The sequence below is a fragment of the Schistosoma haematobium genome, chromosome 2, assembly GCF_000699445.3.
Source record: "Schistosoma haematobium chromosome 2, whole genome shotgun sequence".
NCBI lineage: Eukaryota > Metazoa > Platyhelminthes > Trematoda > Strigeidida > Schistosomatidae > Schistosoma > Schistosoma haematobium.
The window spans coordinates 20,568,017-20,593,738 of NC_067197.1; the positions used below are offsets into that span (position 1 = coordinate 20,568,017).

A 25,722-nucleotide genomic window follows, 5' to 3' on the forward strand; every position below is an offset into this window, starting at 1 on the left:
TGCAGCTGCTGTCATAGGTTTTCGTGTGTTGTGGTCACTTCACCGAGCATTCAAATGCTTTGACGAGGAAATGTTTCGAATTTTATATTCCCCCAATGTAAGCCCACATTTAGAGTACTGTATCCAAGCAGCGTGTCCAGCGTGTGAGAATCAGGTTAGTAAGGGCATTTCTAGACTCCCTCACTATGGGTGTTTAAAACGCCTAAACCTTTCCCCTTGTTGTATCGTAGGACGCGAGGTGACCTTATACCGGAATTTTGTATCTTTAATTACGATTTGGGTGTCAATATGTATTATCGTTTTGCTTCCTCCAGTGTTATTAATCTTCGAGGTCATAGCTAGAAGGTTCATAAACCGCGATCTAATGAACGTAATGTGGGGTTCCGTTTTTCTCATCGAGTGGTCAATGACTGAAACGCCTTACCCGGACAAATGGTATCAGACCCATCAGTGAATATTTTCGAGTTGAAGCCAGAACTTCACTGGAACGCAAACTGTCAGGATTACCACAGGTTCACCAACCTACTATTCTTATTACCGATGACTGAACCAATTAGCTAACGCGCGTTGGTCTGTTCAAGGTTACGGTAAGTGCTCACTTCGGTATTTGTTCTATTATTTCATCTTGTGTCGTAGACAAAGCAATGTAACTGCATATCATGTGTGGAGGGTCTTTACTCTGCCTAGTCGTTTGATGGCTGCTTGATTATCCAATACACACCAACACAACATTATATCCCAAATGCATTTGGAATACATGTATATGTATGCATGGATGCATGCATATGCATGTATAAATGTATACGTGCAAAGTCGGGAGATTAGATATACATGCATCTGAGGAACTAATATTGGTTTCTTTAATTTTTATAACAGTGGTTTCTTAAAATCTGGCATATCATAGACCGTAATGAGGTTAAGAACCCCAAAGACCGTAGTTAACACAATTGTGTCTCTCCAACTGAATAAGTTTATAAAAATACAATAGTGCCTGAACCCAATCTCTCTATTATGGGGGAGGATTTGTCTGTTCCAGGGAAATGGCACAGAAACCCCGAAATTTCCACAGTTCTGAGGAAAACCCCGAAATAGAGAGATAGGGACGGGTATATACACTAACAGGGGTTCGTCAGTTTCATTCAAAATTTTACGGGCCTTCACCACTAACAAACAGGGTTGTCGTGGTTACATTTTTTTCCTGTAATTGTGCACATGGCAATGTTCAACTGAGTATTATTGACAGCCTTTGTTAGTGATGGTTATAATTGACTAGTTAAATTAATCTGTTATTTGCGATACACAAGTCAGGGAAAATACCTTGACATAACTCACTACATTCAAACACAATTTTTCAAACTTAACGTTCGACAGTGTTGTACAAATTGTCATTGTTGGAAAGTGAGCACCTAAACCCGTACTTGATTTTTGAGTGTAAAATAATGTTTCATGTTCTCTTGGGCCAGTACGTATTCATTCACCAAGTAAATAGCAATGACTTGGACGTGGTTTTCGCTGTAGTTGTTACGTATTTTCAGTCATTGCTTACTGCAATGAAGAAAGTTAAATATCGATGTAATCAACCGTCGTTGCTACCTTGACGTAGTGGTCGGGCTTGCCTATTTTGATGAAGTAGCCGAGCTATACTGTCTTCAAAGCATTGCTCGTATATCCTGGGACCACAGAGTAAGTAATGCAGTTGTTATGGAACGAATATTAGGTAAGGATGACAAATCAATTGATGAATTAGTGAAACGTCATCAGTTGAGATGGCTGGGACATGTGTTACGTATGCCCAACCACCGACTGCCTCGACGTGCGATGTTCAGTGGTATAGGAATAGATTGGAAGAAAGCTAGGGGCGGCCAGGCCAAAACATGGCACAAGTCCATGAAGTCACTGACAAATGGACTGAGTCATGTTGGTAGGTGTAGACTACCTGGTTGGGGACCGTGACACCATAGCAACCGATGGTTGGAGACCCTGAATGAAATGGCTCAAAATCGTTTGCAATGACGCAGATGCATCCACTCTGTGTTCTCCCAAATTCTAATCTTCTGAATTCTTCATGTCCATTTTTTTTCTCTTTCCAAATTTATTTCACTGGATTATACCCCTTGAATAATATCTTCAAGCACTAATCTTTCCGATTACTGCCTATATATTTACTACTTCTACCACTATGGAATTTAAATCGACAATTGTATCTGTGTGCTAATGTGGTATGGCAACTCGAACTGATGTACGTACGTACGGAGTTCTACGTTGATGATGAGTGACTTACCTGAACTAAGGATAGGGAGTGAAGTAGTCGAACGCGTTGACAACTTCACTTATCTTGGAAGTCTGATCAGCCCCAATGGGTTGGTGTCGGACGAAATCTCAGCACGGATTCGAAAAGCTGGTTTGGCTTTTGCCAACTTACGTCACCTATAGCGAAGGCGAGATATCCGTCTATCAATAAAAGGACGAGTATACTGCGCGGCAGTCCGTTCTGTTTTAATTTACGGCAGCGAAACATGGCCATTAAGAGTAGAAGACACTCGTAAGCTACTATTATCTTGTTACAGATGCCTTAGAAATATTGCTGGCGTCTGCCGGGATCACCGGGTAAGTAATAGTGAGATTAGACGTAGGGTATTAGGGAATGATGGTAAATCAGTTGATGAGGTTGTGAATCTTCATCGACTGAGATGGTTGGGCCACGTGTTACGTATGCCTGAACACCAATTACCACGACGTGCAATGCTAACCGGTGTTGGAGATAGTTGGAAGAAAGTTAGGGGCGGCCAAACCAAAACGTGGCGTCAGTGCTTGAAGTCACTAACTTCTAGTCTGAGTCATTTTGGTAGGTGCAGACTACTTGGTTGGGGTCCGTGTGACTTTCGTAACCAATGGTTGGAGACTCTTGGTGGCATGGCTCAGAATCGACCACAATGGCGTAGGTGTATACACTCCCTGTCCTCCCTTAAACTAAGAGATTAAAATCATTTCATATATTTCTTTCTACTAACTAATTCTTTCTCCCTATACTATATCCTTATATTCAATCTTTCCCCTATATATTACCACCTTTGACCTAACCACTCCTATGAATCCGGTGTTCATCTTGCTGTGCTAATGCGGTATGGCAACCTGGACCGATGCATATATGTGCCTGGTCCTACGTTGTAGCTGACTGGCTGGTGTTGTCCATTCCGACTTTGGCATTTAGGTCTCTCATTAGGATGGCGAGATCCTTTTTTGGGCACTTCACTATGATTGATCGCAGCCTCTCATAGAACTGATCTTTATCGTTGTCGTTGCTATCATTGGTAGGTGCACAACATTTCTTGTGATTGCCTTCATTGTTTTGATGGGTGCTATGGTGATTCTGGATCCATTAGATTCCCATCGTATAAATGCATTTCGTGCCTCTTTAAAGGGCATCAGGGCAACTCCCTGTGTGTTGAAAGCACTTTCCTTCTCGTGACCGTAGTACAGCAGCATCTCCTGAATTCAATCTTTTCTGTTTCGCTTATTCCGAGCACCGCTAAGTTGTGTCTCCTCATTTCTGCAGCTATTTGGTTGATCCTCCCACACTGCCGGGACATTCCATGTGCCTATATTAATTGTTGCTCTGGTGGTCAGAAGGAGCATCGGCCTCGTGACTTCTGAAGAATCTCGGTTTTCATCATGAGGCCCCATTATTCTTCTGAATGACAATCATTCAACTAGGAGGGCAGAGTTTAAATGGTTTAGACTTTTTTCAGCAAAGTTTTCTGCGGGATGGGGTTGCTGACCCCATTCTTAACCCTCCTTTACCCGAGTTTGGGACCGACAGTAACCTTAAAAAAACTGCAGGCGGTGGTAAATGAGTGTATAGATCTATAAGATTGTTTATAACCACATTGTTGCGTAAATAATGGATTTCTACTTAATCACCAAATATGTAACTCAATAAAAAAGCTACTAAAATTTTAAACTTATCAGTAGATTATTTAATTTCTATATATTTGTTTTCAATTGGGTAGACTCTTTGAAGCGATTGAACACAGTACTTTTACACTAATTTGAAATCTCATTGGATTTATTGTTTACTATTTTAGATCATATGGATATAAACGGAGGTCTGTTTAACGAATCAGGTAATGGGTTTCATATCATAAGAAAAACTTCATCACATTTAGTTTACTATTAAATGCGCTGTTGTTCATTGTCTGTCTTACCAATTGTTTTTCCTTCCAAAGTTGATATCTTCTATATGATTAAACTATTTACCCAAAATATATAGCGAAATTGAATATCTTTATGTAGACCTAGTTATTTCTTTCATATTAAAAAAACTTCCTTACGTTTGTTATTTGCTTTGTGATGTCCGCCTGTTGTTTTGTCTATAAATTTCGCTTATAATGGTAATGGATATTATTAGTTTAGGCTTAGTTATTGTCGTCTATTATATCTCGCCGCTGCCAACAATTATCAGATTTACCACATTTACCTCAATCTAATTTTATGTCGGATTTCAGGAGAATATGAACAAACCATAGATGAGCAAATCCCAGCAATATACACTTCGGAGGATGAACGTATTCGGACACCAGCTGTCTTATCAGATACCTGTAAGTGTCTTTTCATGGTTCTTGAACTGATTTCATATAAATTATAGCGCGCTCACCCATTTTTTCCGATAACCGTCAGCAAGTAGTACAACCGTTAAGAAGTGATAATAAACATGCGGAAAACGATACAAATAACTCGTCAGTACCAACAAAGAAAGCTAGATTAGCAAGTAAGTGTATAATACAGTTCATTTCCTTTTTGTCCTTTTACTCAATAGTTCCTTCGGGTTTAGTTTCCTATGCCATCGACGAAGATGATGATGAGCATACGGTGTTAGATACAGATCAGAACACTGATTCTGATGGTGAAAATGATCCTAAATCAAAAGGTGACCATGGATTCCATCTTGGTAGTATGGATATCCCGTTGGATAATTCGGGTGGACCCCCAACTATTTTCAGTTCTGACCAGCCTATCAACATCTTGTCCCAAAACCAAGTTCATATTTCAGAACCAGTAAATGATGTAAAAAATCCAAACTTAATCACTATTGAAGCGAAGGCAGAAAGTCCTACCCTTACAGAACGCCTTATTCAAGCGGTTCAATTGCCCTCTGAACCTACTGGTCACTGTTCAATGGTGCTTCAAGAAAGAGTAGAGCGAGCAGTGCGTCGTATGCGCTTGGATATAAGCTACGATCCTAACAGAGCAATTCAAGATAACAAAGCGTTCCGTAATCCCAGGTGTGTAAGCGTGTAGACAAACATAAACTCAGTTTTATTTTAGTATTTATGAAAAGCTGATCGATTTTTTGAAAATTGACGAGAAAGGAACTAACTTCTCTACAGTAAGTCTATTGTTACAAATGCCTAATATCATGTAATTCATAGATACTAATTTAGTGTTCGTGTGCTTAGTAAATTATATTGATATTAAGGTGTAAAGAAGAGGCCATTTTATGTGTTAACTATGTGTTTAACAAGTATAAATGCCCTAAAAACGGCATAAAATATTGATATGTTTAAAATAGTGTGAAGATCTCTGTACGGTAGTTCTGGGTTTTAGTGAGACACAGATTAGTATAGTGATGTTTTCCATATTATCCACTCACACATTCGCGTAACCGCAACTGATTTTGAGCCATAGATTACAATTTGCTTGTATATTTCAGACAGGAAGTGCGTATCTCCTCTACGTGGTTCAGATCAATATCTAATGAATTAGTAAACTGGTCTCGCATCTTAGTATAATTCCTCTGATTCCAATCTACTTATTGTCTTGCCAACATATCGTATTAGTATAGGGGTTGGCTACGACGCGTTACGTACGTACAGTTAGAATCAATGATAGTGCATAGCTTTATTCACTGACTTACCACATTAACATAGGTGTGAGGGCTGTTGATACTAACTGATCGCCCAAACTCAAGTAAGGAGATTGAGGTTTGAGCCTTCGGCTGTGGGTGAAAGTCGAACGCCCTAACCACTGGAATACCATCAAACTGATAAGTATTCATTTTGATAGAATATACAAACAGATTGTGTTATTTCCAATGCTTGATGTGGTATTATAATAGCATCTTATGTGGATTCCTATGTTATTTTATGGGTAAAACATAAAGCTAAGTCTTTGTTTGGTAACCAATGTAGCTGAGTTTATCAAGCTTATTTTATACTATTCACTCTTTGTATGTAAAAACATTTATGTGAAACTTTATGAAGACTGATTGTACGTAATATATCATAAGTACTTTATGACTCATACTTTGATCAGGATATATACGATCCCTATCGTTGGACTCCGCAGTCATATTATGAAGAACTTGCAAAGGTGCAAAATCGTGAAATCGACCGACTGATGAAAATGCAAAAAGAACTTAAAAAATCTGACCCAAATACAACGAATGCAAACAACAGCACAAGTGCGAATGCACCTAAAAATCCAATTACTAGCACAGACAAACCCATTACTACATCTGGAGGGTCCGTTTCTACGGGGTACATAGGTTAGCTAATGTATTTTTCTGAACTATATCTATTTCTCCCTTAAAAAACGTGCTGAAGAAAGTGTAGATATGACAGTGTCATAACACACATGAATCGTAAGTAAATGTAAAAAGAACATTTTTTCTCATATATAAAAGATTTGATTCATTGCTAATTATAGTAGGTGGTGATGTCCCCGAATAAGTAAATCACTTTATAAATGTTATTCGTAAAAGAATCTGCTTCATGCTCACTTTTGCCTTATCAACAAATCCTGAATATAGGGTCTAAAAATAAAGGGCGGAAATAAATCTAGCACTAACAGTTGAGATTGAAATTATACTAACCTTCTACGTTTTCAAAGTAATTTTGTCTGTTTTTAAGATGACCTGTTACATAGTCTCGTATATGATTTCTAGGATGTTATATAGAATGGTCAGTTTAGTATGTTATATTGTGTCATAAATTGAGTACAAAACCAGTACTCAATGAACGCCTGGAGATATGTAAGTTAGGCGTGAATTATACTTCACATGCACTTCCAAACCCCCGAAGGAAACATTCATTATATACAAAGTAATAGGTTGTACCTAAATAATGCTTTCTACAATGTAGTTAATAAACATTTCCATTCTTTGTGTCGTAAATCTTGTCTATCAGTAAAAACCTTTTCATTGTTTATATAGATTTAGGAATAGACTATTTAGAAGGGAACCTTACACTCGTTTACCGCTAGTGTTTCCACTATGCGTCTTAGAAATTGCCGATTTCATCTCCACCAATCTTTGACGTTCTTGCTCTAACTATATTTCGAAGAACGGTCTTTTCAATCATTGTAAACTGATATGTTTTAACAATTACAGATCCATCAAATATATTTCGGTGTAGAAGAGTGGGAAGACTCGTGAAATAACCTTTATAAATCCACTGAATAAAACTACATAGCATTAGTGAAGATAGCGAATTGACTTACTATTATTGAAGAAGCAAGTACCAACACAAAATGAAATGTAAGATTTTTCAATAGACTGTTAACTACTGGTATCATTGATAAAGCGAACGCTGAATGTAAATTTCACACCAATTACTCTCAACTTTGAACGATTTCGATTCAGATCAAAGGATTAAAATGTAGCTACGATTGTAACATCAGTAACATTTCATACAATCTTAATAATCCATAGACTAGGAACATATGACTTAACCTTTTTTTGTAGGATTATAGCAAAGCTATAATTACTTGAAGGACAAAAAATAGACACAACATTTTAAAAATAAGCATGTCGATCAAAAATCTAAATTTTGTTAGTCAAAAGACAATCCTTTTCCTTTATTTTTAAAAACCTAGAAAACCATACTTTCCAAAAACCACATAACCTATTCATCACTTTTATAATTACGATTGTAATCAATAAACACAGTTCTTCGAAAGTGTAATTTGAGCGTTATAAAGTCTACTAGCCACAAGATTACAGTGACAGGTCGATATTGCTAATAACTCAAAACTCAGAATCCTTTTCATGTAACTTTGTATTCTTGATTCAAATTATCATACTTTTATTTTACAGAACCAAAAAAACCAAGTAAATGGGACACAGGTATTCCTACCAACGTTCAGCCCCATGATACATCCTCAGAATCTGTTAAGTTATCTGTTCCTCCCGTTGGAAGTTTGATCAAACGAAATTAAAACTAATCCAAGTTACTAGATAATGACTTTGAAATACGCTGCTCTTTTTATAATTTTTCGGAAATATTTTTCAAAATGTTAATACAACAATAAAAGTGAAATACTCAACCATGTTAATTTGTGTAAAAGAGATCATTTGCTCCAATCAACTAACTGTTAAGAGATAAACGTTTACGCATAGATATAATGATTAGGATTAACTTGAGGTTCCTGATAACTGTCTTCCTGCGTTTTGTGATGTGAGGCTGATGCAGGTAAAGATGACGGTAGATTATGCTTTAGATCAGGTCTAACTTGTGTACCAGGAATGTTCTGATTATACAGCGCGTTGTTCGCGGGTGACCAATTCATGATAAACGAGTTTGTTGCTCGCGTCCAGTCATCTTTATAAACCTAAAATAGCAGAAAACTTCCTTTTTTTAATACTAAATAACTGAGATGCATTTTCTTAAATTACATATATTGTTCCATTTTCTAAATAACTGCTTGTTGTTATTAATCCATAACTTTGATTAACTGGTTAGTCTTATTTTCTGCTGAACATACTTTTACGAGTTATTCAATGTCATACGGTTAATGAAATATAGCTACATAGACGGATACATGGTCTGAATTTGTTTATTGAAGAGCTAGATGATAATTTCATAATTGAGACTTTTCCAAATAACTCGTTTACTTATGAGGATCATAAACACCGACTAACACTACCTAACATGGAAAGCTTTAGGAACATACATCAGTGTATATGAGGGACGTTCCAGACAATATTGAGGTATGACTACAAAGACTGTTAGCCCGTGTGAAGCTTAGTAACTCATCTCAACTTGATTTATTAGGATTCGCCTCCAAATGCCCTAGTGGAGAAAGTCAGCTCTCGATCTCGAAATCCTCTCACATGGCCATGTGCATACGACAACTGCCAGGGAAGTTCTACTCACTGCATTCTCGCAGAATTACTGTTGCTTATGAAATTGAGAGGACGAAAAGCGAATGTCAGATGCTTTAACTGGGTTGGTGGATACGGAGAGTCCACCTAGAGGAGTTGGAAAACCCTGATTCCAATGGTGCACATGGGCTCCAGTATCCTGATGGAACAAAAGGTGTATGAACCTATTGTTGGTGACCGGCTACCATAAAACTGCATCTCCCTACGTTGCTCTACTGCCTTGTGGATTAAACCTTCAGGTCAAATGCTCGGGGAGTGCTCCCCACACGAATTGAATGATTTGTGTTGCGCACATATATTTGGTGTCCTCTTGTACCAATGTTTATGCGTTTAAATAAATAGAATAAATATTAGGATTCGCATTGTACATGTTATGTGACTATGGTAGATAATATTCTAGCTACCCAGATGGATTTGAGTGGATTCAAGTTGAAACCTAATTTTTACTGACACAGATGAAAGCATTTTATATTTAATCAGAAAAAACCACACACCTGTATTGTTAAATATTTCACCAAGCTGGAAAGACGGTTGGTTACGTGTGCTAGAACCAACTGCTCATTAGCATCCCGGCGAACACGAACATACAAACTTCCTGCAAGGTCCTTGTATCCAATCGACCATATGTGCTCATTTTGCAGCTCAAGAACACCATCAACTGTAGAGGCTTCTCGAAGCGCTTTATCTAAGGGGCTAACCAAGTGAGCGGGTGTTGTTTGAAGTAGTATCCGGCCACTATAATAAAATCAGAAATCGGTGTTTAACAACAACGTATCTAAGCGATTTGATCCAGAGTCATTAACAAACGAGTCTTATGGTAGATAATCAGTCAAATGCAACGTAGAACCTGGCACACGTGTACGTCGAATCAAGCTGCTATACCACACTAACACAGGGTGACGAAATTGTCAAGGCGAATCCCAGAGTAGTAGAGGTAGTAACAGCATCAATGGTAATAGGAAAGGTTGAGCATCCAAGACACAATTCGAGAAGTACAAATTAGTGAAATGATAGAAAGAAATTTATGAGGAATTTAGAAACTTAGTATTTAAAGGAAGACAGAGTGAATGAACCTGCGTCTTTGCAAACGTTTCTAAGCCATGTCATCCAGTCTCTGAGAGCGTGATTCACCCTCGATGTATTTGGAGTAGAGAGCCTGTACAAGGTTAATGTGCGTCCTTGGTATGCCTTTTAATGGCGGATACTTAAAAAAACCTGTTGATCTGCAGGACGAAATGCTGCCTTATAGTAGACAAATACGATTATCTAGGCAGTGTTCTAGAAATTATATTATTTAAACTGGTTCCTCTGTGGTTGTCACAAAAAGGCTTTTGTCATATCTAATAAAGCGGGACGATCACAAAGAAGGATGGTTATATCGGCATGACATTCAGGTTGCTTCGGTAGGAGTAGGCAATCGAAGGATAGCTGGAAAGCAACTGAACTGCTTTCACACTATTCTATCCATCGTCCCAGTATCCTGGATTGATAGTTAATAATAGCACCCTCTTCTTAACATTTTCGTCATTAAGTTGAACTGTAAGGATCTTCCTTGTTGTAGCTTCTATTTGCCATGTACGACACAAACAAACACATACTAAAGCATTATCATAGTCTAGAATGAGCAGCAGTTCTCCACTGAGCTTCTTCAACGATGGCAGGTGGCGTCGTTATCTATTTGCGTCAATATTAGAGGAGTCGTCATGTCAGACAATGGCTCTATGCTTAAAGTTGGTACTTGTTGAGAATTAACGGTCGTCTGAGCATATTTGTAGTGCGTAGTCGCCGCTGCCTATCCGTTGGGCTGGAACCATGTAAGACCAACCTAAGTGTTTTCTACTTTCGTTTGAACTGCCTGCGTGGACTACTACATTCGATTGTTTGACTTTTAAGAGAGCAGAAAGTTCCCCAAGAAACTCATTCGACTTGCAGTCGGCGGAAGCGTACGCTGTGATGTGAAGGCGATGGGTTGTCTCTTTATCTCTCTGTGTTCTTACTTTCCTATTTAGTCGGGCAGCGAGCAAGCGATTGTTTGTCTGAATCGTTTCAGGGAGAGCCCGTCCCGCTTTTCGACTTCGTGCTTTACCTGCCCCAGTGGGGCCACGAAAGATGTCAGTCAAGTCTCCAGATACACGGAGCATAAATCGTGCAGGTTCTCTGTATTGACTGGGTCAGGTCAAGTAAATGACCACACTTGGATCCTGCACGTGTTTCGGAGATGCATTATACATCAATAGCACAGGATTCTGGAGTCCTAGCTAAGGAATCCTGTTGGCTTATTTGATCCAAATGCTGAGAGCTTCAATAAGTAATTTAGAACTCAGTTTCAAGAAACCAGTAATAACATCTCGTGGACCCGAATATTTAGCATTGGTGGTAAATAAAGATAAAGTCGTAGGAGAAGGATCGGTGATGAGAGTATAAGGAATATCAAAGGTTCTGACATTGAACAACAGAAATTCTAGTGCCATTATAGGTATGAGGGTGGTTGTCAATTTCCAGCTTCCCACAGCGTGGAAGGAGAAATAAGTATGTAAAGTACTAAAAGTACAGCTATCTGTACAACACCCTATCAACCATATTCGGTCTTTTACTATCGCAATTCACTTGCTATGTACCACAGTACAGACTATGGCACACTTGTGATCATTGACATCAGATGCTCTTGCTACTTGTACACGCATAACTTTTACGTATAACGTTAAAAATAATAGCAAGAACCGTAGTAGACTAAGCTCAAACAGCATTAAACATTGGTATGAAGAATTCACCCCACAAATTAAATAATCTATTCCTCTTATACTTTGACTGCATCCCGTAAGCAGTAGAGGAACGCCTATATGGAAATGTAATTGCATCGAATAATCACGTTTTTATGAATACCAGGTTCCAGTCATATTTTAAAGGACCTGTGGTAGTTGAGCTTTCTTTAAAAATGTGCATTCCTTTTGTGAACATTTCGTTGCCAAAATTTATTGTAGAAACAAAGCGAGCTGCATACATTCTCACTTTTTGATGGTTCTTATTTTATAGACACATGGTTGAATCTTAGGTCATGAATCATACATAGTCTTTCACATATGCGTTAAGTAGCATAATCGGATATAAGCCATTATTAAATCAATACCCTTGACTTAATGAGAATTACGATGAACTCAGTGATTTTTTAGATTTAAATGCGTAGTAGTTGCTCCACAGCCTTGTGGATTAAACCTTTAGGTCAAAGGGTCCGGGTTTGGCCCCCTAAGAAATCCACCTGCTTCGGTTTGGGCGCCTGGGCAGTATCACAGCCCACACGCAAATGAAATGACAATATTTACTAGAAGTACTGTTCTTTTTCCAATTAAAATTCAGACAACTCATATCCATTTGACAACATTCATTTTTATTTTTTATATACTGCGTCACTTACACACTCTCTTTTATTCCCACTTTGAGTATCTTTATTTTTCAACTTATACAGCAGCTCGCCTATGGTGGAAACTCGGTTCTATCTAAACGTTCTCGAGTCACTGCCCGGTTGAATATTGTATGCTACCACCAAATACGAATACTGAAGCAGTTTTTCTGAAACCACGTGCACCATTCAAACTGGTTTCCTTCAACGTCCGCGCACTAATGCAGATTGAACAACAGATAGGGTTGACTGTCTTTAGAAAGTCTTAATATCGACGTCTGTTGTCTATCCGATACCCGTATTCAAGACTCTAGTGAAGTACTACAAATCCGCTCTCCATCTATCGCTTCAAAAAGATTGTTTTATGTGCGTTTATCCGAGGACCCTGTAGCATCTTCGTCTAGTTTTGCTGGTGTTGCTGTCGCACTAAGCGCTAGAGATGGGGCAGCACTAATCGATTGGATCCCCATTAACAGTCGGTTATGTGTTGTTAGATTAGAAAGTTCCATCAAAGTAAGAAGAAATCAGTGTGAGAGATGTCTTTTCATCATCTCCACCTATGCTACGACAGATTGCAACCCGGATGAGTTTTATTACCGATTAACAGTTCTTCTACAAAAAGTGCGTTGGACAAATATTGTAGTACTAGCCGGAGAATTGGATACTCAGGTCGGGAGTTGGCACAGAAGAGAGTCGAGATAAGATGGTGGTTGGAGGTAGTCAACAGGAAACCCTGGACCCAGGTTTCGTGATACTTGGCACACGTCAGCAAGGTGTACCTGAAATCTTGAGGGAACTAGTGCTTCCCGACGGATTCGATCCCGTGTCATCCAGCTTCACAGTCAGAAACGTTACCACTGGGCTATCCGGGCAGCGACCGACCTCCTGTTGACTACTTCCAACCACCATCTTATCTCAACATAGTGCACACAATGTCGAGTCACCTAGACAGGTGGCCACATTGCAACTTCATGGATAGCATTCGATCTGCACTAAGAAGGACTTGACACACATGACATTGATCACTACCCAGTGATCAATCAATTGTGAACAGAAAAGAGTTATTTAGGTGGCCGATGGGGACTAGTTGGTCGCAGGTCAGATAATGGTGACCGTCCACTGTAACTGCGCAGACCACAACCTGTTCCTGACTAGCACTAACTACGGGCACAGTCATTGCCGATGTGCCACATGTCGCCCTCCCTCTGCATCTCAATTCTAGACTCAAATTGATCACATCGCGATCAGCTACCGCTGGCGTGGTTGTGTATATGACTGTCGCTGCTTTTGGAGTACATATCTGGACTTTCATCATGCCCTTGTTTGCGCTAATCTTACCTTACATTTCATTGCCCAACAAATTCATCATCTTAAACGGATCGATGTCAGTAAATTAGTTGCAGTTTCTGTTGCAACTAAGTATCAAACCGAGCTAAGTTCAAGGCTATTTGCTATCATCACACCAAAAAGTATAGATGAGCATTGAACGCAACTGCATGACGTCATGAAAATGGCGAGTAAAGCCACTTGCGGCTTCGCAAAACGTCCCTCTTATAAGCACTGGGTTTTTTCAGGCTCCTTACAACTCATCGATACCCGTCGGTCTACTCCGGGCGACTGTGAGTTTAACTAAAATCGACTGTTAAATAATGAAATTGGGCAGAGCTGGCGTAAGGATCGAGAAGCCTGGTGGTCAGAGTGTGCCAATGAGTTGGAAGCAGCAGCTGCATCTGGTAATTATCGGAATCTCTTTCAACTCATCAGAACCACTGGCAGCAAGAAGTCTGGTGTGAGCGAAACAATCTATCGACGTCTTGTACGATGGGCAAAGACTTTCGAGAGCCAGTTCAACTGGTCTGTCGCTCCGGCAACATCGATTAGACTATCCTGCCCTCCATGACCTGTAACGGCTGATCCACCAAATGAGGCGGAAGTCCGCAAGGAACTCCAACTCTTGAAGCGCTACAAACCACCTGGCCCAGATGACTTACCTCCGGCCCTTACTAAAGATGGTGGTGACTTTCTGGTTAAGGAACTGACTGTGTTGTTTACAAAGTTTTAGCAATTAGTGTTCGAACATCGTGGGATGAGTCGATAATTGTCCTTATCTTGAAAAAGGGTTCACGTCACCTATGCAACAGCCATCTGGTTTTCGTTCTGGTTGAGGATGTATTGATCATATCTCCACCCTCCGCCAAATGTTAACACACCGTCATACTTATCACAGGCCAACAATAGTGTTTCTTGACATCAGGGCTGCCTTCGATTCGTTGGACAGGACTGTTCTCTGGGATTATCTATTGAAGAAAAGTGTGTCTGTGAAGTTTATTAACATCCTAAAAGCCCTATATAAAAACACCTCAGGCAGAGTGAGGGCATACAACCACCTCTCTCCATTGTTACATTCAAGCAGTGAGGTTAGACAGGGTCGTCCAATCTCACCATTCCTCTTCAACTTTGCCATCGATGACATTCTGGAAACAGCTCTGATGGATGTAGGTAATGGTGGCGTGAATCTGTCGCCTGGAGAGAGAGTTCTCAACCTTGAGTATGTGGATGATATTGTCTTACTGTGTGAAGTTACCCAAGCCATGCAATTCGCACTTAGTCAGGGGGCAATTAGTGTCCGTAGGTATGGTATGTGCTGCGCACCTTCGAAATACAAAGTACTTCTACAAGACTGGAAGGATTCTAATCCTGTACTCACCCTGGATGGTGAGCAGATAGACGTAGTCGAGAAGTTCATGTATCTAGGTAGCTGCATAAGTGCTGGTGGTGGCGTGAGTGATGAGATCAATGCACGTATAGTGAAAGCCAGAGCGGCTTATGCCAATTTAAGCCATCTTTGGCGCCTTCATGATGTCAGTTTGGCTGTAAGAGGTCGGATCTACAGAGCGTCGGTGAGACCACTTTTGCTCTATGCTTGTGAAACCTGGCCTCTCCGGGTTGAGTATTAAACGACTCTCTGTTTTTGATCATCGTTGTCTCCGAAGGACTGCCGACATCCAGTGGCAACACCATGTTAGTAATTCATGGGTTCGGGATTGTGTGTTCGGGCACAGCGACGATAATTCAGCTGGTGTCACGCTGGGACTGGTTAGAAAAAGCGGAGAGGTGGTCAGTTTATGACATGGTGTCGTGGTATAGAAGAAAACTGTACAGAACTGGCTTGTGTTGGTCCTTCACGACTCCCTGGTTGGGGTCCTAAAGATGGTGCAACACAGTGGCTAGAGACGTTATCAGATATGGCTCAGAATAGAAGTCAGTGGCGATCCTGCTGTAAATTTATTTTACTTTCATAAGAAATGGACGTAACTTCTTTAACTGGAAGAATTCTTTCTGGTTGTACCTTTGCTAACTGAACTGCTTCTCCCATCATTATTGTTTCACTATCATACACTAAATTCTGTTCGTTATTGTTCCCCTTTTTCTTATACGCACATTACATTCTCTATCTATTCACATTCTGATTGTTATTGTATGACGCATATGTATCTGGTGCCCTTTTGTACCAATATTTATGTGTTCAAATAAATAACATCATATACACAAAATACTGTTCAAAAGAAAAAATTCGAATCACCTGTACAACATCATAGGCATCATTGTTCCAAATAGCATAAGGGAAATTATTATTCCGCCCAAAGTATCAGGCAAAGGGTCTGGAAAGTTGATATGTTGTGACTTTTTTGACATATTGATTAATATGAGGTAAACAATACAAACAGTTGTAGTTGTACTTACACCAATCAGTGAGATTGGGTTAACTCGTGGCAAAAGAACACGTGATAACCCGGGAATAATTCGACAAATTGTCCGGCTTATATCAGTCGTATGCTCCTATATTTCAAAATATTTGAAAAAGTATAGATTATTGATCAGAGATCAGTTAACGGGTGTTATTCTCACGTTATTTCCTATGAGTCCAGTTCATTCTAGTTAATAAATTCTGTTAATATATTTACTGTTTTATATAAACCGATTAATATTTATCCTATTATGCTTACGTCAGTTATTGTTTTTTTATGAACGATCGCCACTGACATTATGTTTACTTATAATGGTTCAATAGCAAGTTTGTCATGAATTCAGTCGTAAAGCAGTGATTGGGGTTAATAAATAAGCTTACATTACTTAGTATAGAATAATCTATTAACCGAATCAATGATAAATTGTGTTTTAAATGACCGAAAACTTATAGTGTTGTGAAAACTAATACTGGCTAGAATTTGGACTAAAAGAACTGTTTCATTGGGAGAAAGGAAGTTTATGATTACACATCACTTCGTATCCAATTAGGTTTCCAAACCCAACTTTGCGAAAGATTATTTTTTAAAAGGAAGCTTTTCTATGTCAGGTAAGACAAACAAACCCATGCTCGTACTAAAGCATGACCAGAGTCTAGACATGTGCTCTAGAATGAGTAGCAATCATCCACTAAGCTTCTACAACGATGGTTGATGACGTTATAGTCATCATGTCAGACGATGCCTATCTAGTTGGGGTGCGTTCGGTAGTCGTGATCGGTGATTAGAAACGTTGGGTGCCATATCTCAAAATCAGTAACGGTGACGTAGATGCATTATTTTTTTCATCTACATCCTGGTCTTGGGTTCAAGTATTCCTTCATACGTACCTTCTCATCCAGTCTTTTCAAACCGTATTACCAATGTTTATTATTTCTTACAATCATTGCTGTCATACTATTCCTATTTCTTTGCCATTCATCTTTTCAAACTTATTTTATCGCGTTAATGTGGCATGATAAGTTGGACTAACAGTCATGTTTACCAAGCTAACTGTTGATCGTTACTGATTGATGTTTAGAAAGATTAGTCGTTGTTCCAAGTTCGGGTATTAATAATAATAGTATTCCGGTACCAGATACTTTTTATTCAAGTAGAGATAATGGTTGTTACCATTTTCATGATAGGATGTATATCAAATACTTGCAGCATGGTGTGTATGGTAACTCAATGATACAATATTGTTTCAAAATGGATGAGTGGCAATTTGAAATAGCCATTTTTATTACCTAACACAATCCGTGTAATTTTTGAAATAAAATTTATCCTGCAGAAACGTACGTTTTCAATCTTTTCATCCTAGAAACAGATGTATAATTGTTGTTAACATTTAAATTCAAGTTCATTCGTGAAAATTCATTTTTTGCGAGCAGTTGAACAGAGAGGTCAGTAAAGTTAAAATTACACATTCAGTCCAGTTATTTATGAAGCTCCACACAATATAAGTTTACAACACTATCCAATGCTTTGAATCCTTTTACTGTTGCTTAGAACATCATAGTTTCTGGTTAATTATTCGTTCAGTGCGAAGTCATGGTTGTAAATTCAACTGCAATTTCAGCAACAAAAACTAGCAGATTTATGCATTTGCTTGATATTTTCAGCTAATTTTGAATAGTCGAACAACACACAAGAAGAATTCAAAAAGTGCTAAGTACCCTTCTGTATACTTATTATGTAGATGATGGAGAAATCATCCAAGAGAGCACATAACATTTATTCACTTAATCAGCAGAAAAATATTTCATTTAGTGAGTAGTATTTAAATAACACTACAATATTTAGGTTGTTGACTTTCAATGATTTTGTTTTTAATATTAGTGATTTAGATTTATTTGATTATATAAGTAATGTTCATGAGTTCATATGCTATTTATATGACATATTGTAGTTACTAATATTGCCACTACCTCCAACTTATTGACTCTCCGTCCACCTATAGTAGCTTAATATCTAGTATTGGTATTGATAGTAAAAAGACTACAAAGAGTTCATAGCCTTTTTATACAACAGAGCTGTAGCCGAACTCAAAACCCTGATAAAGCGATAATTACAACAAACTTATTAAAGGGAATCCTTGATATTTAAGCCAGTTATTGGCTTTTTTTGAATATTTTTAGAACTGATGAAGATAGATACCTTAAACAAACTAATGAATGAAATGCTTAATAAAAATTAGTTGGAAAATAATTTTTACATATACGTATATGTGACTGACTTGTAGCCAACTTGATCCACAAGCTTGGATAACATGTGCAAAAGCCATATTATCAATTCCATAAACGGAAAGAAGATGAACACCAAATGCTATTAAACAAGGCGTAAGCATATGATTAGAAGAGATCTAAATTATGAAACACAAAACAATGCTGAAACCAGTTAAGTCTGTACATTAAAATTTCACCAAACATGTACAGATAAAATAATACATATTAACTGTTACATTTCATATTGGTCATCCGAAAGAAACTGGGCAAAAACTCATTATTATATGGTTGTTGAGACAAATGAATACCGAGTCGTTGATGCTGTAGCAAACGTATTTTCAAACTTAATAGGAAACTTCGAGAAAACACTGAAGAACAATTCCACTAAACATCAAACTCAGAATCTACGGACCTTGTAATGAACACTTAACCGTGCTGTGAAACACGGACTCTAAGAACAGAGGATATTTGTAGGTTACTAATATTCCATCATAGGTGTCGTCGAACCAGTGCTTGAGTATTTTGAGACCGCCGAGTGAGCCAACCTAAGGTTAGATATTTATTATTTATTTGTTTGAACACATGAATATTGGTACAAGGGGACACCAAATAGATATGCGCCACACAATAACAATGAGGCCAGTAGCAGTTATCACAGATTTGTGTGAGGGCTGTGATACCACCCGGGTGCTCAGACTGAGGCAGGTGGTTTTCCAAGGGGGGCATACCCCGAGCTTTCGACCTAAAGGTCTAATCCACAAGGCAGTAGAGCAACGTAGGGAGATGCAGTTTTATGGTAGCCGGTCACCAACAATAGGTTCATACACCTTTTGTTCCATCAGGATACTGGAGCCCATGTGCACCATTGGAATCAGGGTTTTCCAACTCCTCTAGGTGGACTCTCCGTATCCACCAACCCAGTTAAAGCATCTGACATTCGCTTTTCGTCCTCTCAATTTCATAAGCAACAGTAATTCTGCGAGAATGCAGTGAGTAGAACTTCCCTGGCAGTTGTCGTATGCACATGGCCATGTGAGAGGATTTCGAGATGGAGAGCTGACTCTCCACTTTCGTCCATACTAAGGCATTTGGGAGATCTAAGTACGACAGCGAATTTGATTAGTGAAGCATCAATTAAGATGGTTGAGGAATTTATTACGTATTTCTGTAGTGTAGGACTAGAATGGAAGAAAATTAAGGGAAGCCAAACGTAGATGTGGCACCATCCATGGGGTCGATGACTGTTAGACTTGTCCATAAAATCACATGCAGATTACTTGGTTGGGGTCTGCGCAACTACAGTAATGCTATTACTAGCATAGCTTGGAGTCCGCCTCAATAACGCAGGCGCATTCATTCTTTATCTCCCCTTAGTTTCTGAATTCTGAAATTTCTTATACCTTTTTTCTACACCTAATCTCTCCTACTACTAATGATACTGTTAGTAATTCTGCTGCTTTGAGATTTACCTTGATAATTTTATCTCATTATGCTAATGTGGTATGGTAGCTTGAGCATATGTCAAGTTCTATGTTGCATATAACTGACTTGCTAACTTAGCCTTTAGACGACTGAATTAGGATTTAATGGTTTACATTTCTAACTTCAGTCAATTGGAAACATTATGTGGATATGATTCATTTCCATTAGTGATTTTTCTCAGGCCAGATGCACCCTCTTACACTAATAGTCATCATGTGACTAGCCTTGAGAAGTGACCCCCTGAGTTCTAGCAAGGAGCCATTAATTGTGTAGTTCATCCACGTCGAGTATAAAATAAATATTACCAATGTTAGTGGATGATGACTGTATAATACGGAGCATCGACTAAAGTTAGAAATGTAAAATGTTGAATCTTAACTCAGTTATTTGAAGATTAAGCATTCGTCGCGCGGCCTGGTCTTGGATTTGACTCTTGGTGGGACCGTGGATGAGAAGTATTGGATTCCGCACTAGCACAAAACAGCTATCCATTACTTCCTATTTTCCAATGATTATTTAACTAAAGTCAGTCCATGACGTTATTGAGAATGCTATATCCCCAAATACAACGTTTGAGCAAAAAAAATCAGTCTTGAAGTCTGAACATCAGTTTAAAGTTATTTTCACTTGGTTAGTGTTCAGCGTATTTTTATTGTATTGATTAATTCATTATGATTTTGAATTCAGTGACAATCACTCAGTAATTTATAAGTATTTATTGATCAATATATAATTTGAATAAACTTGAGTGTAACCTGATTCTTCTGGTGTCTCTATTAAGAGCTTTTACAAAAAACTCTGACTTCTCACTCTAGTTTGTAGTCGAGAAAGAGCATAGAACCGGTCTCATTCATCATATTTGAAGTCGTAGTTACAAATAATTAACCAAGTATACATACATATCAGATGTAGGACTAAAAACTACTATTAATAGCAACTAGTACTGTAGGTCACACTTAAATATTTGAAGTAATTTACTAGATTGGTTTCGAGGACCTTATAATTTTAAAACAATGGAAACTCCTAAACATGTTTTGTCTTGACCAAATTATCCTCAATAATTTACGTTTTTGATCTACTTACACAATAAAATTAGGAATTAATGACACTTTCGCTGAGGTGGTCAGAACCTTGAGGTTATTATTGGAGTTTTGGTCATCCAATGCTAAAATTCTCGGATGTCTACAAAAAGTACGCTACTACGATGAATACTCGAGATGACTTGTTGATCCGAATCTCCAGTAAGGACTTTAGAAAAACCATCACTCTGCAGCTGGTCACGAACCACACATGGTTAACCGGTTTTAGGTATTTGTTTAACAGTTTGACGGTTGAAAGGGATTGTCAGTCAGTAACAACGTAGAACTTCGTACGTACGTACATCAGTTCGAGTTGCCACACAACATTAGCACAGAGATGCAGTTGTCGATTCAAATCCCGTAGTGATAGAGGTAATAAGAGTATAAGCAGTAATCGGGAAGATTAGGGTTTGGAGATGTTATTTAAAGAGTATAATACAGTGAAATAAATTTGGAAAGAGGAAAAAAGGGACATGAAGAATTCAGAAGATTAGAATTTGGGAGAACACAGAGAGTGGATGCACCTGCGCCATTGCAAACGATTTTGAGTCATGTCATTCAAGGTCTCTAACCATCGGTTGCTATCATCTCGTGGTCCCCAACCAGGTAGTCTACACCTACCAACATGACTCAGTTCACTTGTCAGTGACTTCATGGACTTGTGCCATGTTTTGGTTTGGCCGCCCCTAGCTTTCTTCCAACCTACTCCTATACCACTGAGCATCGCACGTCGAGGCAGTCGGTGGTTGGGCATACGTAACACGTGTCCAAGCCATCTCAACTGATGAAGTTTCACTACTTCATCAATTGATTTGCCATCCTTACCTAGTACCCGTTTCCTAACAACTGCGTTACTTACTCTGTGGTCCCAGGATATACGAGCAATGTTTCGAAGACACCTATGATCGAATACTAGTAACCTACGGATATCCTCTACTCTTACCGGCCATATTTCACTGCCATAAAGTAGGACGGGACGAACTGCTGCGCAGTAAACGCGTCCTTTGGTTGATAGACGGATATCTCGCCTACGCCATAAATGACGCAAGATGATAAAAGCTAGTCGAGCCTTCTGTATCCGTGCTGAGATTTCGTCACACACTAAACCACAAGGGCTGATGAGACTTCCAAGATAAGTGAAGCGGACGACACACTCAACTACTTTACTCCCTATCACTAGTTCGGGTGTCGATGTAACCCAATCCTGAAGCAACATTTTGCATTTCGAGGGAGAGAATCGCATCCCGAACATGCTTGCATTGTTGCTTAGAGTGGTCAGAAGACTCTGCATTTTGTCAGCGTCTTCACCAAATAAAACTATGTCATCTGCATATTCTAAGTCAACAAGTGAACCTCCCGGTAGAAGTTCAACCCCTGGAAATTTAGATGAGGAGAGTGTTATCTCTAAAAGTACGTCGACCACAAAGTTGAACAAGGGATTGTTGGAGATATAGACAGTGAAGCCATCCGAAAATTTATCAAGACCACTGTTGTTCGTGTTTCATCGCAAAAAATAGATGTACATCTAATTTACGAATTACAATATAGTTTTGTATATTAATTGTATGACAGTAAATTTTAAGTGGAAAGTGGTTCATCCGAAATGGAATGCCTGGTACACATGACACCAAAAATTCTATAATCACATGAATATATTAACATTTTTTTCCTTAATGAAGATGCTCACCTCTGCAGGTTCAAATATCCGTTCGACAGCCTCTTTTATTTCGAAAAACGATAAGAGAATAGCCAAGATAGTGGAAGCAAAAACAGCAACTACTTCAAATCTTTCATATCCCAAGCTATAGGATTCAATGGAGGCTTTTTTTCTGTTAGTCCAAAAGCTTATTAGTGCGACAATAACCGATAATAAGTCGAATATCAACAAATGTGTAAATGCTGTCAACGTTAAGCTAAATTTATGAGGAATATGAGGATTTATAACTAACCTATTACTAATATTGCACTCTATCAACAAGTACAATAAACAAGCTAGGATGACGAAAGCGATACGAACAGCGCGTACTGCTCTAGCTTCAATTTTTGCTAGTTGTTTAATTTCCGAGACTAAGTATGATAGTAAAGTATGTGCGGATTGGAAGTCCTGATAAACGGCATTGATTATCTGTAGGCAAGAAAACATTCTGAAAAGAGAAACAACCAATGATTAACAACACTTATTAATGTTTTAAATAAATAAAAGTACAAACTGAAATACGATATTATAATCATATAAAAACAGTTATCAACATTTCTATGGTTTGTTTTATTCCAAAGAAGAGTCCTCACAGACTGTTTCCATTGTTTTAGAGACTGTTACGCAATCCGATGTCTGCAACGCCTTCGGAATAACATCACAGTCTTCATTATCATCGGAATCTCTACTACGGAAATGTTGATGAAGTCTTTCCATATCCTCTGGAAAATTCGAACACAATAATTTTTTTATGGATCGGATACGTTTGAAGATATCATCCATTTCCTTTTTTAGTGATGTTATTGTCTTTGTATGAGCAGTTAATTCTGTAAACAGTATTCTACATCTTCCGTCAGAAAGCTCAGAAACCGTTCGAAGCATCTCATTTGTTTTTTCGAACTTGGTAAGCATAGATTCTTGTAAAACAATTATATTTACTGCCTCTGAAGAATCGGTCAAATTTCCGATAGAAAAATTAGGCGACTGAGAGGATGACATTATATACACAGAACATCTAAGTTGCGAAATAAAATGAATATAAAATGTGGTAATTCATGAAGCGTTAACTGATGTCATAGATATACAAATTTTTGTTCATCAAAAAAATACTACTCACTCTTTATTTTAGTTACTAAAGACTAAATTGAATGACTCTACCATTTAGTATAACCTAATTATCCGTATATACTTAAAAATGTGTTCAAGAAAGTCTATTAAATTTAATCCATCAAAGAGAGCGCAACATCCTTTGCATCCTAAAGGATCAAATTACATGTTTTACTTAAGGACAAGAAGTATCAAACGACTAAATGCGACTTACTTAGATTATGGCATTGTATAGCTAAACAATGTAATCAATATAATCGATGTTTGAAAGCGTTTATGCCACCACTAACCCCATCCTTTAGAGCTGTTTTTAATAAGAAAGCTATAGATAGGTAGAAAAAGAACGATGAGACTAAACAACCGACCCTAATTTCACAGCTAGGTTGGAACACTACAGAGTAGTTGTATCCCTTTATTTTTTCTGATGTATTTGTGTAAAACGCCTTCAATACCCTGAGAAACTTCCCAGGCACTTCTCTTCAATAGAAAATCATACAGTACAGTTCCATCCAGCGAATAAAAGGTTTCGAGACAAATAAACAAAACAACTGCTGGCCTGAAATGTGTTGCGGTGCCCCAACACTTGGCGAGTGCGCACATTTAATACAAAAGCGAAAACCACCACTCTCTTCATGAGTCAATCTCCTGCAGATTTTCACAATCTTTATTCATGTATACTTTTTTGTATTCTGAAACCATATTCTCAATACTTATTTTTAATTGGCAACTAGACACATTCTAAGTATGAGCATTAGTGATACTATCAGACCACACAAGCCGAAGTAGAGCAGGGTTTGAGCCCGGGACTAAGTGCCTGAAATCCACTATGCTACTGTCATCGTCATTGCTACTACATAATCCTGAATTCTTTTTACTTATCTTATTGATATTATCCTACCGTGTTAGTGCCGAAAAGTGAATTGGGCTAACGCACATGTGTCACGCTTGATGTCGGTTAGGCTTGAAATTAGCGTCGTCCATCCCTTAATTATGTTACACCCTAAAATACCAATGCATTTTCAAACCATATATCTAGCTAATGATATGTAGTCAGATACTTTTTAGACGCTACAGATTGAGTGAACTCCGAAATTCCCAGAATTAACCTCGAAATCTTGACGGATGTCTAGCATCAGTCAAAAACGTTTCGGGGATGTCCATTCAGTTGTGTGTGTGAGTAACGTTTCGCCAAAGATGAACAGAAAGATACTTTCCCAGTCAACGAAACCCTCACCTAATTGCTTATCAAGGATATCTTGCACAAAACATGACCACTGCACATTTTTTTGCATTTGCTAGGCTATAAACTATGGTCAATTAATTGGGCCCAGGAATAGAAACTTAGAAATTGAGTTTATCAGTGAAAAGATATTAGTAATCTCCAGGTTGCTCACGGCACCATCTCTAATTAGTCAGACAAGCTGATTTTCAGGGAATATAATAGTTATGGCTATGACTATCACAGCTGCGGCTAGCTGTGAACTGGTTGATTAAAAATGTAAATACGATGCTCTAAAAAGGATACTGGCTACTTGATTGGTCCGCAAACCAAGTTTACAAAAACAATCTCTAGCCAATATTCACATTAAATGATGCGTACCCGTAGACAGACTGTTGTCACCTTACTATAACTAGCAACGTAGCACAACAAATAACTAGCGCGCCGAAATAATATGCTGCCCAACATCTATTAGTCCAAATGGTTCAGATGGTTGTGGATGGAATAGAAGAAGCTTTCACTTAACAGGCTTCCGCGTCTAATGGCAGGGGATCACCAAATCCTCCAGG

At 38.5% G+C, this 25,722-nt stretch overlaps 2 protein-coding genes across 3 annotated transcripts; one reads left to right on the forward strand and one right to left on the reverse strand.

Moving 5' to 3' along the window:
* Positions 1 to 418: 418 nt before the first annotated feature.
* Positions 419 to 8,693, forward strand: SAP30BP_1 (SAP30-binding protein). Of its 2 annotated transcripts, none has more exons than XM_051214569.1 (8): positions 419 to 587; positions 4,086 to 4,124; positions 4,506 to 4,598; positions 4,646 to 4,768; positions 4,817 to 5,282; positions 5,326 to 5,386; positions 6,313 to 6,640; positions 8,093 to 8,693. In XM_051214569.1, the coding sequence occupies exons 2-7, from the start codon at positions 4,091 to 4,093 to the stop codon at positions 6,547 to 6,549; spliced, it is 1,014 nt and encodes a 337-aa protein (XP_051067757.1). In that variant the 5' UTR covers positions 419 to 587; positions 4,086 to 4,090; the 3' UTR covers positions 6,550 to 6,640; positions 8,093 to 8,693. The 2 variants fall into 2 exon arrangements, with proteins under 2 accessions (XP_051067757.1, XP_051067756.1); XM_051214568.1 differs by having other exon boundaries at positions 6,313 to 6,544.
* Positions 8,403 to 25,704, reverse strand: KXD1 (KxDL motif-containing protein 1). Its single transcript, XM_051214570.1, has 7 exons — positions 25,535 to 25,704; positions 23,081 to 23,842; positions 22,819 to 23,044; positions 18,582 to 18,707; positions 16,141 to 16,397; positions 9,655 to 9,895; positions 8,403 to 8,607 (listed from the first exon to the last, which is right to left on the reverse strand). Exon 2 carries the CDS (start codon positions 23,824 to 23,826, stop codon positions 23,398 to 23,400), a length of 429 nt encoding a protein of 142 aa, XP_051067758.1. The 5' UTR covers positions 23,827 to 23,842; positions 25,535 to 25,704; the 3' UTR covers positions 8,403 to 8,607; positions 9,655 to 9,895; positions 16,141 to 16,397; positions 18,582 to 18,707; positions 22,819 to 23,044; positions 23,081 to 23,397.
* Positions 25,705 to 25,722: the final 18 nt, after the last annotated feature.